Source organism: Patiria miniata, unplaced genomic scaffold (assembly GCF_015706575.1).
Source record: "Patiria miniata isolate m_02_andy unplaced genomic scaffold, ASM1570657v1 HiC_scaffold_5, whole genome shotgun sequence".
NCBI lineage: Eukaryota > Metazoa > Echinodermata > Asteroidea > Valvatida > Asterinidae > Patiria > Patiria miniata.
Genome location: NW_024037072.1, coordinates 10387989 through 10407518, shown reverse-complemented (window position 1 = coordinate 10407518; position 19530 = coordinate 10387989). Strand labels below are relative to the sequence as shown.

The window sequence follows — 19530 nt, the reverse complement described above, 5'->3', positions numbered from 1 at the left end:
TCAATAAGTGCAAATTTTGAAGCGGACCATTTTATATTTAACCGTATGGCACAAAGCTCATAAAGTGGGCGTAATGTGCTGAAAATTACTTTAAATTGATAAATTTATGATGGCCGTTTTGACATAATGTTATGTAGGACGTGAGCCCAAGTGATATCTGTGAATTTATATGTGTTTCTTGACAACTATATCACTGTAAAAATGTTGGGCAAAACACTGCTGGGCAATGTAATTTTACCAAACATTGGTTTGAAAATTGATTTGGGTAACAATTTTGCCAATTATTGGGACAATTTGCACAAGAGTTCAACCTGTTGATATGTTCACCATCACCGGTCTACATACATATCGACTCATTTTGCCCAACGTTTTTACAGTGATGTATGAAAAATATGTCTTGTTGCACAATGTGAAAATAAGCCTGACCAATTTTCTTGTCATCATAGTTGACCGTTAAATGTGATAATAGACTTTATAAACGTTGGTGAAAAACCAGTGACCACTTTATGAGAACATATCGAGACACCAATGTTGTTGAAGTTTAGTTGGCCATTAATTGATTGAGTATATGCTCCATGTATTGGTCAAATCCAACTTGCCATCTAATTGTGTAAGATAATTTGACCAATAAAATGGAAATTTTTAATTGACCAATTGATTGGGAAAGGCTGTGTAATCATTAGCTGGTAATTTATATTTTACCCATCTTCTGGTCTAAGTTGATATTTACACCAATTTAGGGCAAGCAGTTGGTCAAGAAATGCTTTATTTTTTTTTTTACAGTGTAGGCCCTCAAGCTTTTCGTAGGCCCCAGAATATTATCGCAGGTCCTAGGCACAGTGCTTCCTGTGGCTATTGAATAATAGTCAACAAAATAGTTGTTTATGATATACACTCCATTTACGATTTTGAGCAATTTCATTGCTTCAAACGAAAAGAAAGAAATCATACGTAAGAAATCATAGAAATCATACGTACCTTTAAGTTATATACTAACATAATTAGCGCGACTTCATGCGCCAAAGGGACCTATTAGACTTAAGGACATATTTTTGTTTTATTCCTTTCTTATTATTCTTATTATCCCACTTAGCTAGCTAGGGACTATTAGACTTAATGACATATTTTGTGTACCCCTTTCTTATCATTCTTATTATCCCATCTAGCTAGCTAGGGACCTATTAGACTTAATGACATATTTTGTTTACTCCTTTCTTATCATTCTTATTATCCCATCTAGCTAGCCAGGGACCTATTAGACTTAATGACATATTTTGTTTACTCCTTTCTTATCATTCTTATTATCCCACCTAGCTAGCTAGGGACCTATATGACTTAATGACATATTTTGTTTTATTCCTTTCTTATTATTCTTATTACCCCCACCTAGCCAGCTCACCATGAGAAAGAACCCGTGTCAAAATACGACACTGCAAGCATACCGTACACTCATATTCGGTGCCGTTTACAATCGGGCACTTCCATGTCCATTAAATTTCGACTGGACATCTATGTTATCACATTTTGAAAATATTAATATCTATAACCTGGATATTCAGGATCTACAAATAAACCCAATACAAATGTTCATCTTCATTAAAACTATAAAGCACTCAGAGAGCACACTCCTCCGCTAAGGCTAAACACAATGTAATCGATTTGCAATTGTACCAAGGACGTGGTGTATTCTCTCTTCCATGCCACGCGTGTATCGCAGCTTTTGCCAGTGAGTTCCATGGAATACCTACAGCTTTGTGACACTGATGCGCATGCGTCTAATTTGAATATTAGATCACGCCCCATTGCATTGCAAAATTCGCGGTAAACCGTTCGTGGGGGAACCACGTACCACTTGGTACTTGTTCTTTTAGGTCCGAATAAGATCTTAACCTTTTACTTGCTTCAAACCCTCAAGAGTAAAGTGCACAAAAAAAGCTATGTTAAGAAAGCAAACTGAGGGTAAGGCCAACAAAAAAAATGTTCGGTCTCTGGTCAGACCAAAGTTCTTTTTTTTTTTATTGGCTTTTTTTTTCTTCAAGCTTGGATTGTACAAACAATGTGGGGTACTATTTTGCTATTTGGTGTCCTCATGTACATTGGTGTCCTCCATAATTTGCCTTAGTGCTCTCGATCATTTGCCTTGGTGCAATTTCCCATTCCTTTGTGCTCTTTGGTAAAAAAATGAGATGGTGCGGCAATAGAGGGCGCTGTTGGAGCTACCGCGGAACATTTTGGAAAAAAAAGATTGACGTGCATGATTAAAATCGACGCGCGCACTGACCAGAGACCGACTTATTTTTGGGGGGGCCTAACCAAAGGTGTTTTGTTGCTTAATAAATTGTGCTGTGCAACACCCTACACCTTGTTGGGAAATAACTGCTGTTTTATGACGTGTTGTGATCAGATAGTTTTTCTGTTACGGATGAAAGAGGAGCCAGCAGGGAAAAGAGGGGTGAAGGGGAGTGGCTCATCAAAGATGAAGGAGGAATGAAGCGTTCTACACATAACACTCCTTCCAATTCATAGTGTTCCCAATTAAAGGCTCATACCATACTTTCAATACTTTCAATGGGGGCGCTGTTCAAATCCAATAATTACTAACACTATATCCGGTATTATCATTATTATATTAGGCAATAAATTATTAAGATGTACATTATGAAAACATCCTTGAGAAATACACAATAACGATCGTTCTTATGCGTTGTATGCATGGGCGGAATTGGGGGGGGGGGGCGGGGATGCCGGATGATTTGTGTTCCCCCACTCTTTGTCCCCCGCCAAGACTTGTGTTGTGATCAACAAGAATTCCGGGTTTGAGGTTTTCTTCGAACTATATTAATTTATTAAACATTTATTCTCCCAAAACGGTGAACACAATACACAAGATTTCAATGCACAGTTTTATGCAAAATAGCTTAGGGCGTATGTGCGCAGCATATGTACATTTGTATCATAAACAGCGTCCCCTAGTGTCACGTGGTTTCTATCCCCTCCGCCCTCTATTCAAAATTGTTCACTGCGGGGCAATTTTAGTACTCTGCCGTGTGGTCATCCGTCTTCCCCCGACTCGTCGGCACAGATTTACACCACTGGTTGTAGGTATCTCAGAGGGTGTTCTCTGTTGTTTTAATTTAGCTACAATGAATGCACAGCATTTTTACATATATAAAAAGGTTTCCTGAAAAAGCGATTGATTGTGCTGTGTAATAGCCAATACGCTGTTAGGGTATAACGCGTATAATTGCTGCCTATAATGCGATCAGATAGTTACGGATGAAAAAGGAGCCAGTTGGGGAGGGGGGGGGGGTGAAGGGGGTGGCTCAAAGGGGAAGGAGGAATGAAGCGCTCTACACATAACACTCCTTCCCATTCATTGTCCCCAATTAATAGAAAACGTAGACCTACTAAATCCATTACAGACAAGAGCTTGACGAGAGACAAGAGAAAATAGGAATACAGGATGGTGAGAATGGCGAAGGTGTTTTACTTTATTTTTCAAGGACGGTAGTGCACAATATGATGGCACCTGCGCCAAGAAGCAGCCATTTCACTTGCGTTTCTTGCCGAAAACGGTATAACCAATTTGCACGGAAGGAAATAATGCGCCGTAAACATCCGTCATTAGTGTGCTTTTGCAGGAACCCTTCCGATCAAAGTAAGAGAGGTTCAGGTGGATCACAAAGCAATTAGGCAATTGATTAGGATGTACAATATGAAAACCATCTTTGAGAAATACACAATAATGATAGTTCGTATGCGGGGGGGGGGGGGGGGGGGTCGGGGATGGGGAGGATATGTGTCCCCCACTCTTTGTCCCCCGCCAAGATTGTTGTCGTGATCAACATGAAATTCCACTTTTGAAGTTATTTTGTAACTCGGCCTATATGAATTTATCAAACAATTTCAAAAAACACTGTACAAAAGATTTCATTGCACGGTTGTATGCAAATTAACAGCTTAGGGCGTACTATGTGAGCAGCATGTACATTTGTATCATGAACAACGTCCCCTAGTGTCACGTGGTTTCTGCCCCTCCCCCCCCCCTCTTTTCCAATTTTTACGGCCAGGCAATTTTAGTACTCTGCCGTGTGGTCATCCGTCATCCCCCGACTCGTCGGCACAGATTTACACCACTGGTTGTAGGTATCTCAGAGGGTGTTCTCTGTTGTTTTAATTTAGCTACAATGAATGCACAGCATGACGTCTACTCTTGCCTTTTCCAGTAACCCCCCAAAATTCCCTCTAACTCCGCCTTACCGCATAAGGTCTATAAAAAGGCAAAATGTGTAGCACCTAATAACAAAACACAGGACAATAACTCAGCCAAATGGCATTAGGCCTACACCATGTGTCAAATCTCAAATTAGGGTAGGAACAATGACAAAGGGATACGTTGTCATCATTATTTGCTGGAGCGACTTTCACATTAATGGAGACCGAATGAAACTGGTTGCTGAGTTGTTCTTGATGTGTGATGACACGAGGACCTGACTTTAGCGCTGTAGGCGATTACAGGGGCACTTGTTTCTGGGGCATCATAGCACAAACAACATAATAAACAGAAAACTATATAAAAAATGATACGAGGGATCCAGGTAAAAAGCATATGCTTGTACAAGACCTAATAGATTAATAGATTAATATTCACAGCTAATAGATTAATATTCACATTCGTATGAATATACATAGGTCAAAACAGTACTTTCTTATATCCATACATCACAAGAAATAAATCAATTTATTACAATACAGGAAAGTGAGGGAGTGGGAAAGAAGCAAAAAGTGGCAAAGGAATTATAAAACAATACTATATTTTCCAACAATCTGTGAGATAACATGAACTTACAATTTATTGGGATATAATAATGGTTGAGATAATACAGATTATTGAGATCCACGCGACGTCCGTATTGTGTGATGTTCTGGTCACATCAGTAGAAGGAAGTTCTGATTGGACACGATGGAGGTGACGTCAACAAGTGACACGTGATAAGCGTTTGTTTTGTATAACCTACGTTAGCTCAAATCTCTTTAATTGGTCATTCGGGAAAACGTCCATGTTTATATGAGGTTTGTAAAACCACGCTTCGAATCACTTCGTCTTTGTTTTCGTAGGGCACTGACTGTATGCCTGAAGAAAGCAAAAACTTTCGAAGGCTGCCAGATGATGTGGCTTCTTTTATTGGGCCTAGCCCTAGGACTTCTTGGAACAGCTTCTGCAACAGGTACAGGCACTGGTAAGCAAATTTTGCTCACAATGACTGCATTATATTACAATATCAGGCCAGGTCATGGATCAATATAAGTTACCATTTGTAAATCATATAAAACCACGTAAGTTAAAAAAAGTATTTAAGACTATTTAGTAGGATCTGCAATTTTTCCGTTTATATTTCCGTTTTCTTTCGTCCTCGTGCGTTTTCTTGGAACACAAAAGGTTCTAACGGCTGTATTAAATATATACACAAGAAATTATTTACGAAGAAAATTGGTCAAAATAACAAAGGATAGTTTAAGTTATACGTCATTAAAGCCATTTTTATCTTACAGCCTGGGCAAACTTGGAATGTCTGCAGAAGTATCCATTATGAGTACATCTGTACATCTTACAATCATTATGTAAAGTTACAATTAAATTGGACACTAATTTTTTTTGTTATAAAATGTAAATCCACACCCCACGCGTGCCAGTCTGTACACAAGCACTTTTACACACGTAATGGGAAAAGTTTACATATTCGCTATACCCCTGTTCGAGAACAGTATACCTAATTTTCATAAAATATGAGTCGAAATGACCGCACGACATTAGAGGAACAACTTATGAAAGCTCTGCACGTCAAAGAAAAATGCGTTAATATAGGTTTTCCTGGCGAATTTCCGATTTTTTCTAATCAGTTTCATTATCAGCCATTTAATTTCGCGCGAGTTTTGCACATGTGGTCAAATTGGGGTTTTTCATTTTGGGTTCATTCAATTTAATTTTTAGGCAGCCAAGATTTTGCTCTGAATGTTCGTGTTCGTTTTCGGGAATGCTATTTCGTTTTGGTGCATTCAAGACTTAATTTGTAGCAGTCTTAAATTAAGTCTTTGCAACCTTTTGACGGTTGACGCATTCAAATTAGCGAACATCTGTGGGCTTATAACGTTTAACCATGCTTTTCGTTTCTCATTTGTTTATGGGCAATCGCTGTCATCGTATGGTCATTCAAATTAATAAGATATTTTAATCGATATGTTTTCTTATTTTCCTCCGAGGTTCATTTCCCCCCCCCCCAAAAAAAAAAAAATCTTGATGACTGTAAAATTTACATTGTTACACACTAACTGATATGAGGGAAACAAGATGTAACGAAATAATTAATTGAAAGTGACTAAGATAATTTTCTTTTCACTGTTGATCTTGTCTACTTGTTTAAATGTTTGATCAAGGGGTATCTTTACGTTGACGATTGTTTTGACGTGCAAGACATCGGGACACGTGTGTTTGGCAACCATCGGGAACACTTCTCTTGCGTTATTTTCTTAAATGTTTTCTTGCGTATAATATATATATCTGACCGAACACTTACCGTACTCAAAGGGCCCATGCAAAAGTAAGTTTTCAACGCAAACCTTCAAAATACATCTTTGTGTAACATTTAACCGTAATTGCAAGTTTTTATTTTCCATTTTGAAGGGGTTTTTTTTGGTGCCCTCTCCATTTTTATGTTAATGCATGATTAGAAAACCTGTGATGGCATTCCGGGCATAAGTAATGTTACATGGCTATTTCAGCACAAAACGTTGCTAGAATTTTGCATATTTTGCTCTCATAAATTTCTTTTATTTGGTGATTCTTTTTTGTGTCAGTACATGGCAGTAAGCCAGTGGGCAACCCTTTCACACAAATATTTTCAATTAGCAAGTTTTGGATGAATAATTTGAAAGAAAAACTCCTAAACTGAACAGTGTCTTCCTGAAATGACATCACAGTGACAGCGTGCTTATAGGTAGTCAAATGTTGTCAATTGTGTAGTTTTTTTACAAAAGAGCTGCACAAAAAGAATACCTGAGAACAATTCATTGCACATACCCTTTAATTAAGATAAAAAGGCATCTACGGATTGAAGACATCAAATATTCGTCGTGTGCCCTGCAGAATGTGCATATGCCCTTATATGCAATAGCGCGTAATGACCAAAATGTTCCCAGCAAAAGGGCATATTCAGCAAACTGCCTTTATTTTAATGAAATATAAACATTTTTTTGTCAGAAATTTCTACCAGTTGTTCCAAAACTTATGATTCATATGTGTGACAAATTTCAAATCCATACGATTTATATTACGTGTGGGGAAACATTGGATACAAAATACGCGCGGGGGAGCAACGGAACCATTCAATGCAATTTTCATGAAAATGAATTTTGCGTCAGAACGCTCATATGCCCTGCTGCCGGGCACCCAACGCTTTACGCTAAGGAATACGGACACGCATGAAGTCTTAAAAGATGTTTGACAAAATGCGAAATATGTTTGCCCATTAATGAACATGAATGCCCGATCAAGCCTTACTGCTGGTTAAGACGAAATTGAATGAAAAACGCGATACTTTTAATATGAATGCATCTTTGATAGAGACGAGTGGAGATAAAAGGCGATAGAATGCTCGCATAGTGAAATTGAATGATTCTTTTTGATTGTCGAATGCCGATCTTCGTGATCTTTCAATTTTAATCTAAATCGTATGAGCCAGACGGTAAATTGAATGAAAACTTGGTGAAATTGGCCGGAAAAACCTATATACATAACATTGGAAAAGGAAAATAATTAAGAGATCGGGTCGTCCCCTGCTATTTAAGGGATGAAATAAAATCTGTAAATTTTTCCCCTCATTTTCACATGGGTCCCAATGTATTGGCGAGTAACAACAACGGTGTTTGTCTGAAACACATTTGAATTTTTAGGATCGTTATTCATGAAACATGGTAGAGCGTATTATAGGTTTTCCCGGCTATTTTAAAACATTATTTATACAAATTCAACAACTCTAGCATTCAATTTCGTCCGAGAAAAAAATCATACGCTTTAAACAAAACCAATTTAGTCATTTACCATTCAATTTCAAAGTTTGGTCACCCTCTTTAGTCACGGGGTCGAGAATATTCGGCCTTACAGATCAATTAATTACAGATCAAATTCGTCTAAGCTGTTGCCGAATGGCAGCATTCAGAGATCGAATTCGTCGTACATAAATCAATTAAGACCAATTTGATTTCTGAATAACAAGGTTTGGCATTGACGAGACGAAATCGAAAACTCCGGGACGAAAACGTGTGCTCATTGTTTGAATTTGCTTGAACTAAATTTAAAATTGTCCGACAAAAGGCGAAATTAAACATTGGAAGAACACGAAATCGATATTGATGGACGAATTTCAATATTAGAAACGGTGAATTCAAATGATAAAAAGAGCTATTTGTAAGATGATATTTTCCCTTCAAGACGTTATTGAAATAGCACTGGACGCTCCGTGCTGTCAGAGAACTCGCAAGAGGAATTCTCAAAACCTCAAGATTACTGATTGAATTGCGCTTCAGGAAGATGCAATATGTGATGTTTTATAGAATGTCCTTTGTTAAATCCGCTCGTCTAAAATGAACGACTTGAACAAATATTGTATTGATCTTGCGAGGTAAAATGGCCGGGGCGGGTATCCCCCTCCATCCGCCACCTGTATATTTTTCAGATACCACATCAAAGCAATATTTTAGAAAATCAGTCCGGGCTTTCATAAGCTGTTCGGCTAATGTTTTTTGTCATTTTGACTGCCACTGTGTGAAAATCAGACACACCGTTCACTCGAAATGTCATTATTTTTTGCTGCAGGGGTACAAGCCAAAATGCAATCTTTTCTTATTCAAGGTCGGATCAAGAGAGGTTTCTGCCGGGATGGGGGGGGGGGGGGCGCTCTCAAAAGGGGGGGGGGGGCTCAGCACCCACCTGGATTGCACATCTGCTCATGCAAAGACTACACGCATGCATTGAGAAAATCAATTAGAAATTTTACAATGAAAACATTTTTTTTTTTTTACAATTGAATTGAAACTAACTATAATTCCAGGAATCTCTGTGTGTCTGTCCGTCTGTCTGTCTGTACTTCGATTATCTCCAGAACCGGGCAATGTATGAAGTTGAATATTGGCGGGTTTATTGCTCGGGACCACAGAATGTGCAGTGTTAAGTTTGAAGTTGCTTGGCTGAGCGGTTCTTAAAAAAAAACCTTGCAAACAAACTGCAAATTGACCCCATTTGCACATACAACTTATCGCAGAAATGTTTGTATGCAAATTACGAGAACAGCGCTGCTCGTTATGACGTCATCGTTACGTTCTCGCTTTACGCGCATGCCATCTACTTCGGCCAATCTCGGTCCGACTTGCTTCAGTTTTATGAATGAGCTTATTTTGCATCGGGTGGCGCACATGCGTAGTATGGCATGATAAAAAGCTAAAGATGGCCACTTCCTGGTGCAGACGAAAGCGTCCAAATTAATGAATTAAAGTTGTTTGGATGAGCGGTTCTCGAAAAAACTGCAAATTAGCCCCATTTGTCTAATAAAAGATACAAGATTTGGCCTGTGTGTGAAGTCTGGTTCCCAGACCAAAAGATTCTGACTATTCCTGATGAATCTTAGGTCAGGCAGCCTCCGTTGCTAAAAATAAACATGACGACATTGATGGCCCTTTTTCAAAGCTCGGCTTCGTTTCCGACTTCGCTTTTTCGTTTGTAGCTTTTAATGTTCTGATAAATTTAAATAAATCACTTGCGTCGTAATATCATACAGTTTGATAAAACAGTTTGATTTTTCTGTAAGATAACATTGTTTAATGTTGATCTGGAATCTTAAAAATTAGGCTCCCAAATAGCACTGTTAGCAGGCGGAGCCGAATGAAGACCGAGTTTTGGAAAATCTCGGTAACGGTCGTCAAATTCAAAATTTTACATGACGCAGCAAAAAGTTCGCCCATACGATCCGATATATTTGATGCACAAAATCTTCGTTGAATTTCAAGTTTTCTAAATAAAAGCAATGAATATTAATTATCAACTCATTTAAAATAAAATTAATAAGCAATTAGCAGTTAAACTCGGACATACTCGGGCGCTATCCGATTGTCGACGAAACGACTTCGGCAAACTTCGGAAATTTCGGAAACTTCGGAATTCCTCCCGTTTTAGTTACGTGACGTAAATTGTAATACCATGTATTACCGGAGGCTACCGGACCTTTAGCCTTGGTCAAGGCGCTAGTTGTCTTTTATCCGGCCGTAGCGCGGTAATGCATCATGCAGTCATAATGTCTATGCGCTATGCATGCAGTACAGAGCATTAAAAATACAGCGCGAACAGCAACCTCACGCGGCCACTATTTTTATGCAAATCAGTTGGACCCAATATCGCCTTGGTTCAATCGTCCATATGAGGTTTTGGGGGTGGTGCTCATTATGTTTAAAGGTATAGTCCATCATTTGTAATTTGTGCATTTTGTTCGTTTGAAGCAACAAAAGGGTTCAAAATCTAATGAAGGATACTGAACAACTAACCTGATGAAGTTTCAGCTAAGCTTCAGCTGTACATTCCGAGAAAAACAGCATTCTAAGATCTCAATTTCAAATCAAAAGTTACTGAATCATATTTTGAATTGTTTTGAATTGCAGCTATACGCGACGTAGCGCACTGATCCGACGAATTATAACAACCGCACGCGCGTGTACGTGTGCGTCGTTCCAATTCTTGTGCGCGCTGCGCTGAATAACAAAACGACTACGGTGCTTCTCAGTGTTGGAGGTCTCGAGGCCGGCCTCGAGGCCGATTTTCATGGTCTTGGCCACGGCCTTGGCCTCGGAGGTGCAAGGCCTCGGCCTTGGCCTCGGCCTCGGAGCCTTCCGGCCTCGGCGAATCGGTCGAGACCGGCTCGAGGCCGCCCATTTTGATGTGTTTTCTATTCTAATTAATTTTAATTTTTTACCGTATCAAACCCTCGAGATTCTGCTGCAGTGCACGGTTCCGTGAAACAAGCACATATACAATGTACGCACGAATGAACTGGAAATGGTTGCATTGAACGTACTCGCGTACGTAGCATCTTCGCCTAGCCTGCGCTTCAGCTTTCCACGTGCGTGCAAGCGTTATATTCTGTTACCGCGTGGACTACATAAGTCTGGCACCAATCCCATCTGCGTACAATAACATGTGGTAGTAGACTAGTCTGGTTGCAGTGTTATACAAAATTGTCTCGTTTTGCCTCTGTACCCCGACCTTTAAAAATGATTTGCGGCAAGGTGCAGCAAGCTTAATCATTTCTTTTTATAGGCCACTGTTTCAGTAAAAGTCTGAACTTTCTGGGTACAATCGAGTGTACCAGTCCGTACCATTTTTTTCATAAAGATATGATAAAAACAGTTACGATTTATCAAGTAAATTTTTATTTTTACACGGTGATTTAAATGAAAGTTCCGGCTCACACGGTAATGTTTGGCGCAAATGGTCGATATGAAAAGCGCGATTTCAGAATTCGTTTTTCCATCCAAATGAATGCAAAGTTCTGCATGAATGTTTTAATAATAGGAGTCAGTATTCCTCGTGGTACAAGGATACTTAAAAAAAAAAAAAATAGAGCCATGTTGATACTTATTACATGTATAAGCACGGTTTGAAATTGACTAATTTTGCGTGGTTACAGATATACGGCCAAAACCTCTGGACTCCCTACCTCTTGCCATGATCTTAAAATTTTTCGAAGCCATTGGATTCAAATCGGATGATCCGAGAATTCATGGTCATTTTGATGAACTGAGTGATATCATGCCCGCATGTTCCGTGTTGCCGTGTTGTTTGGAGCGGGATTGGCCATTGCAAGACTTTGTCTGGCACCGCGGTATTAACAGTGATAATGCGTGGACACTTATACCGTTGTGTGGAGCGGGATTGGAACTATGCTTTGCCGGTGTGTAACGGCGGGCCGTCTGGCATTGTCGGGTCGCATCACGGTGTTTGCTCGGCGCGCGCCTGGACAGTGCGAAGGTCGGGGGGGGGGGGGTCGTAACTTTTTGGTTATGTGTGGTAAAAACCTGATTGAAAAATCAAGTTCTTGTTTATTTAATGGGGATTCCTATGATATTAAGCATTTTGATAGGTTTTGAAAATAAGATTTATAAAACATGCTAAAAGTAAATAATGTAAATCTTACAGAATAGAAACTCAAAATTTGGCCGTTTAAATTGTTGTATCTCCAAAGGGCAAACACCTATGAGCCTGATTCAAACGCCATTGATTTTGTTGTGTAATTTGCTTTCAGTGATACAAAACTTGAGATTTCTTTCTTTAAAAGATAAAATTCGCCGAACTCCCTACAAGAGGAAACCCATTGCAAGCTGTAAGGCCAGGCACTCCAAAACTCAGTGAATTCAACTAAAAAGATGTTAAAACTCCAACATAATCTTAGACTGGTTTTATTGATTATATTTTATTACGTGTTTTGATAGCTGGCCTCGGCCTCGGCCTTGGCCTCGGAGGTGGTGGCCTCGGCCTCGGCGGTTGTGGCCTCGGCTTCGGCCTTGGCCTCGAAGGTTGTGGCCTCGGCCTTGGCCTCGGTCTCGGAGGTTGGGGCCTCGACTACAACACTGGTGCTTCTTAAGAATCACCGTTGGAAATGCCTTCTTTCGTTGATTACTTCAAAATGACAGCTTCCCAGAAGGAATAATTTCACAGGGAGTTTAGTTCCCTTACTATCTTTCAACCAAGTTTGTTTTTCAACAATAATTACACCAGTTACTTTTCGGATGGCTGCAAATGATGGACTATAGCTTTAAAGCCTTAGCTGACCTTAAATGTCGTTTTCTTATTGGTCGATCGTTGCGGGGAAACTTGCTTAGTAAAACGTGGCACCGTACATAATCCATACATGTACACGTACACGTTATGTGTCTCTGCACACGGCACCAATGCACAAAAACTGTTGTTCCTGTCACGTCCGCAAAAGACGAATAGCTAGCTGCAAACAATTTGATGACATCCGGATTTACCAAGGTGTGATTGGACACTCCACATATTAGCCCCGCTTACACTTATCTGTATTCGCATACGAGGTCGTGCGCTAGAAATCCAGCGCAAAATAAAGAAAAACATAAGCTTTTGCCGACGATTGAACCAAGGCGCGATATTGGGTCCAACTAATTTGCATAGAAATGGTGGCCGCATGAGGTGGCTGTTTGCGCTGTATGTTTAATGCACTGCATAATGCATGGCCCTAGCGAGGATATCGTTTACGCGCCACGGCCGGGATGACTAACATTTAGCGCCTTGACCAATACCGGACCTAAGATTCATCAGGAATAGTCAGAATCTTTTGGTCTGGGAACCAGACTACTGGTAATTTATTTCCATTTATTCCGGTTTTTGCCTTCCATCCCCATTGTTTTGTTTCTTTCATGTTTGTTGTGTTTATAATCCATTTGTATGTATGATCATGCTAATTATCGGGGTCCATACCCACAAGCTAAGCTTCTTATGGATTCCGCATCTCTATTAATTGTATTTATTATCTGCCTATCACCTTGTACTCATCTCGTACCCAGGGTGTCGAGCAGTACGCGCCCATCACTACCTGCTCTCTCACCCTGGTATTGGATCATTTGCATGTGCAAGATTTTTGAACACGGATGCAAATGAGGAATAGTCTGGTGCCTGCATGTGCGTTACATTAGCGTTTGTTTTTGTATGCGGTGTCTGGGGTAAAAACAGAGTCAATTCGTTGCAGCGCGAGCATGGCGTGAGTTACGAAAACACTATTTTTATTCAATTAAACTGTTACGATCTTAACAAAACAATATGCAGTATCACATTTCATATTCATATTAACAAATTGGAAAGGAAATTAATATTTTCGAGAAGGCGTGGACGAATGATCGCAAAAACACGTACTGCACCGTTTTGGAAATAAAGTAAGCACTGGGGACGAGGTTGGCATAGAGCTGACTTTCGGGGGGGGGGGGCTATTCCATTATCAACAATGGGTACTTTACGGGGGGGGGGGCTATTCCATCATTATAAATGGGTCAATACACAATGGCACACTTTTGTTCCTCATGTTTTCAGTACTGTAATTCGAGGAATCTTTGTGTAACAAAAAGGTAACAAAAAGTGTGCGTTCAACATTCAGTGTGTGTTCAACCTGTTAATATAGGTTTTCCCGGCTATTTTAACACTTGTATCACGCGAATTCCCTATATCGATACTTTAATTTCGTCCCCGATCATCACCAAGCTCACTTCTTAATTTGAATTTCAGAAAGCCACCACTAGATTTCATTTAAGGTTCAGTATAATTCAAATTGTTCGCATTCCGATGCGTCCAAAATCTTTGAAATTCGTCTCGTGAAGCCATCGGCGTTGAATTGACATTGAATTTTTGTCATTCGTTTTAATGTTCTTGTCGTTACATTTCGTCTCTGTTGACTTAAATCGTATACGATAAGAAAATGCGCCCAATATTTAGACTTATTTGAAGAATTATGTGTATAAAACAATGATAATTCAACATATATTTCCTTATATAACTAAAAGTAGTTAGCTGTAAGATATGAATTTTTATTTCTGTGTTTCACAATTAACATTTGAGTAAGGAATAAACATTTCACAATATGCACGTTACGTATGTTTTAGACACTAAGCATTAAAGTCAAACACCTTCTTAATGTTTGTTCTTTGATAGACATACCTTATTTCTGTTGTTTTATTCATACATGCATCAAAGAGCAACATTACGAAGGTGTTTGATCTTAATGCTTAATTTTCATATGCTTAGCAAAGAGCATATTGGGGTTTTTAATGTAAATTGTCAAAGAAAACTCAAAACTTACAGCTATACTTTCATTTATAAGGAAATATTTGTTAAAAATTAAAATTTAATTAATGCGCAAACAAGTCCAAAGATTGGGCACATTTTTAATCGTAACGTTTTAAGTCACCAGAGACGAAATGTAACGACAAGAACATTAAAACGAATGATTAAAGAACGAATTTGCTTTTTCAATTCAACGCCGATGGCTTCACGAGACGAATTTCAAAGATTTTGGACGAATCGGAATACTAACAGTTTGAATTATACTGAACCTTAAATGAAATCTAGCGGTGGCTTTTTGAAATTCAAATTGAGAAATGAGCTTGGCGATATTCGGGGACGAAATTAAAGTATCGATATATGGAATTCGTGCGATACAAGTGTTAAAATAGCCGGGAAAACCTATACAACACCATTGAATCGTGTGCGTTTGCATGAGCAGGTCTCAAAAACGCTGCAAGCAACCAATACCAGCGGCCAAGCAATGTGCTCCTTTTAAACAGGCACATTTTCAACGGGCTCTGCACTAGTACTATAAATAATGAATGCTCCTATAAACATGTGTGATAGGTGTGGCATCACTTAACGTTTTGCGTAGGATTCCTTTGTGCTTTCATTTTGACCCATAGTCGATTGAAATTTCCAAAGTATTAAACTCAGCTCTTAGAACTTTTTAATTCCCAGAAAAGGCACGAGGACTAAAGAAAATGGAAATATACTGGTCTACTTGTTTATGTGATCAAATCCTGCGACATGATTCTTAAGTACCTTTTTCACTTATGGGATGTTAACATGATTTATAAAAATGGTTATCTTTACCTTTTGATTTTGGAGATATGAACCATACTGGTGTTCTAATAACATGAAATTATAAAGGGGTGTCAGTTTTATGAATATAAACAGAGGACATAAAGTTAAGAGGCTAGTAACGCAATGGTAGCTCTGATGACTTATGCCTCATTTTGTTGGGTTGGGTCACAATTAATTGCATAAGCGCGGTCATTTGGATGACATCATTTGAACATGTTGTCCCAATTAAAGTGACTCTGGGTAATTTTTATTTCTAAAGTAGTCAGGGTCCCTCTAAAAAATACCAAATTTAGCTGGCAGAAACTAGTTGCCTCTTCATCCAACACTTTCGGCTCATTCCAATCGCTAACTATCGATATAGGCGTATGTGCTCAAATATCAGCAATATGTCTGTTTTTAAAATAAATAAAAAGTAACAGAAATAAACGAACCGGGAAATAAAGATACGACCTCAGTACACATTTATATTGCAAGAAATAACAAAACATCGGAGAAAACACGTTGAAGAAAAAAAGCAAAACTGTATTCTTTTGTTTGAAAGATGTAGTGGAAATAACAAAGCACCGCTATCAAAATAAGGATTTCTTCAAATCAACACAAACAATTAATCACAAGGGAGGGCGTGCCAAAGTAATGATGCTTACGAGTTCATCAATATACTGCACTTGGGTCATTCCATGTAAGACCAACGCACTTTTTTACCTCATGTCTTCCGATTTTAATAAAAATTGCTGTGCTTGTAGGTCCTAATTAGCAATGAATACACACCAATTTTTAGCCCGATCCGACCTATTATGTGGTCAGGGCAGAAGCCACAAAAAAATGGCATTTTTAGAGTAAAATACCACCCTTTTGGTATCAATATGTCCAAACTATGGCAATTTTCATCGAATATATGTGAATTTGGTATTAAAATAATGAGGATTGCATGCTGAAATCACTTCTTTTGTCAAAATTAAATTTTGTGAAAAGTAGGTCACGTGACCTTTAATATGCTATCGTGACCTTTGACCCAATTTTTGTAATAATGTATCATTCCGAAAATCAACGAAATGAAAATAACTTGTTAGAGCATGTCTTCCTCTATCAGAATCTACTAAAAATCAGTTGGGGTCTTCACAATTTACAACTTTATGACTACTTTTGTACAGTTGGTAGGTTACAAATGAGTCAATTTATAGACTTTACATAAGAAATACACCAACACAACTTTACTATTCTGTTTCTTAAGTTACTGAAATTAATCTAGATTTTTATGTATAAAGTACAAAGCCAGGAAAAACAAATTCTACCTTCTGATTCCAAAGAAACTGTCTAATCAGAATATCTGGACTCGGAAGTGTGCTAACCACTAACAGTAACCAGGCCTTCACCCAGTACAGTGGACTCACGTCCAGGTGAAATTCATCTTAAAGGAACAAAATGCCAAGTCTGTGAGAGTCATTAAAGTTCAAGAAGCACAGTAATGAATGAGTAAAGGTAACTTTGATTGTAATATTAAGTATTATCTTCAAACAAACAAATCCTAGACCCTGATTAGTCCATCTATAGCAACAACTGTGTGATTTTATATAATATTGCACAGCTATATTGCACCCCAGATATTAAAAATGTACGTGTACATATGTTGTGTTATTTCCTATACCAATACACTACATGTATGCACGTACATCTTCACCGCGTGTACGCATTTTATATAAAGTTTGCTTGAAGATAAATTGGTTATAAATCCCACTTGCACTCGTGGAACACGGAATTTATGTAGTGCATCGAGTGGCATATGGGTCACAGCAGCATTGCATTATTTCATATTCCAAGCGCGCTCGTGGGATAACTAATTATCAGTGGCACCCAGGAGGGGGGGGGGGGGGGGCTTGAACCCAGTCACCCCCAACATTGTCAATTTGTTTGTTTGATTTTAGGCTAGGTTTTGTTGGTCCAATCTTTTACAGAAATTTGTACAAAAAACGATGTATGACCCCCCCCCCCCCCACCAAAAGCCAAATCCTGGGTGCGCCACTGCTGACAATTTACACAATGAGTCTGGTTAGACCTCATCAGCACTCAGAATGAGAAATTCACAAACCAAGATATATTTTAGTAACTTAAGAAACAGAATAGTAAGTTGTGTTGGTGTATTTCTTATGTAAAGTCTATAAATTGACTCTTTGTAACCTACCAACTGTACAAAAGTAGTCTTAAAGTTGTAAATTTTGAAGACCCCAAATGATTTTTAGTAGATTCTGATAGAAAAAGACATGCTCTAGCAAGTTATTTTTATTTCGTTGATTTTCGGAATGATACATTATTACAAAAATTGGGTCAAAGGTCACGATATTATATTAAAGGTCATGTGACCTACTTTTCACAAAATTTAATTTTGACAAAAGAAGTGATTTGAGCATGCAATCCTCATTATTTTAATACCAAATTCACATATATTCGATGAAAATTGCCATAGTTTGGACATATTTATACTAAAAGGGTGGTATTTTACTCTAAAAATGCCAATTTTTTGTGGCTTCTGCCCTGACCACATAATAGGTCGGATCGGGCTAAAAATTGGTGTGTATTCATTGCTAATTAGGACCTACAAGCACAGCAATTTTTATTAAAATCGGAAGACATGAGGTAAAAAAGTGCGTTGGTCTGACATGGAATGACCCACTTACAAAACGTGTCCGTTTGATAATAATTATACGCATGGGATCAATTTAGTTTCATTTTGTTTCTAAATTTTTCGCAATTGCAAAACAGATGATCACGATGATTACCCAATTCGGCTTGTCGACGGTGCGACCGATAACGAAGGACGCGTTGAGATCCTCTTCAATGGCCAATGGGGAACCGTTAACAGCGAGGGTTGGGATTCCCGAGACGCTAGCGTGGTGTGTCGACAGCTTGGCTTCTACGGCCACAACTCATCGGTTGGTAGCGCTTACTTCGGTGAGGGGACCGGCACCATCCTGATTACCGATGTCGGCTGCTTGGGGAATGAACATCGCCTAACTGACTGCGCCTTTGAAGGTTGGGGTATTTTCATGGCAGGTCATGCGCTAGATGCCGGCGTTCTCTGCCAGACGGGTGAGTTGTACATAAACAAAAAGTGTATAGGGACCGGAATATGCGGCATTTCCTGCAAGAATGTTGCTGGTCACAGAGGGCCAGCACAGTGTCATCTTTGCCCTTACAGAAATGTCCCATGAGCATCCCATGGGATTCCCATTAGGTATTCCCATGGGACCCCATGGAAAACACATGGGGTCATCAAGAACACCATGTAAGTTAAAATGATCACCATGGGAGATTTTATGCTCATCATGGGAAACCCATGGGAACACCATGGATATTGCATAGACAACATGGGAACACCATGGGGATTAATGGACATCATGGGAACACCATGTGGAATTTATGAACACCATGGGAACACCATAGGGAATTTATGGACACCATGGGAACACCATGGGGATTTTATGGACACCATGGGAACACCATGGGGATCTTATGGACGCCATGGGAACACCATGGAGATGTTATGTCACCATGGGAACACCCTGGGTATGGACACCATGGGAACGTACATCATGGGGATTTTAGACACATAGGTGCACTATGTACGCCGGGTTATACTGGAGAACATGCATATATGCCATGGGAACCATTATAGACCCAATTGCACTCCCAAGCTATAGGCAAGCCTTTCTTTAATTTATTTATTTATTCGCAAGTAAATTTGAATTCAATTAAAACATTTTCCCTTGTGTTCATAGAGGTTATCAAGAATTCTATTTTTTTATGCTGACCATGGGAAACTTTTGTGGATTTTCACC

General features: G+C 39.0%; 1 protein-coding gene across 1 annotated transcript in view; it reads left to right on the top strand.

Moving 5' to 3' along the window:
* The first annotated feature begins 5061 nt into the window (after positions 1-5061).
* LOC119741459 overlaps positions 5062-19530 on the top strand; it is a 59424-nt gene continuing 44955 nt past the window's right edge. The window contains exons 1-2 of the mRNA XM_038217214.1: positions 5062-5240; positions 18455-18781. Of these exons, the coding sequence (XP_038073142.1) occupies positions 5069-5240; positions 18455-18781 (499 nt within the window). The 5' untranslated portion in view covers positions 5062-5068. The remainder of the gene's footprint in view (positions 5241-18454; positions 18782-19530) is intronic.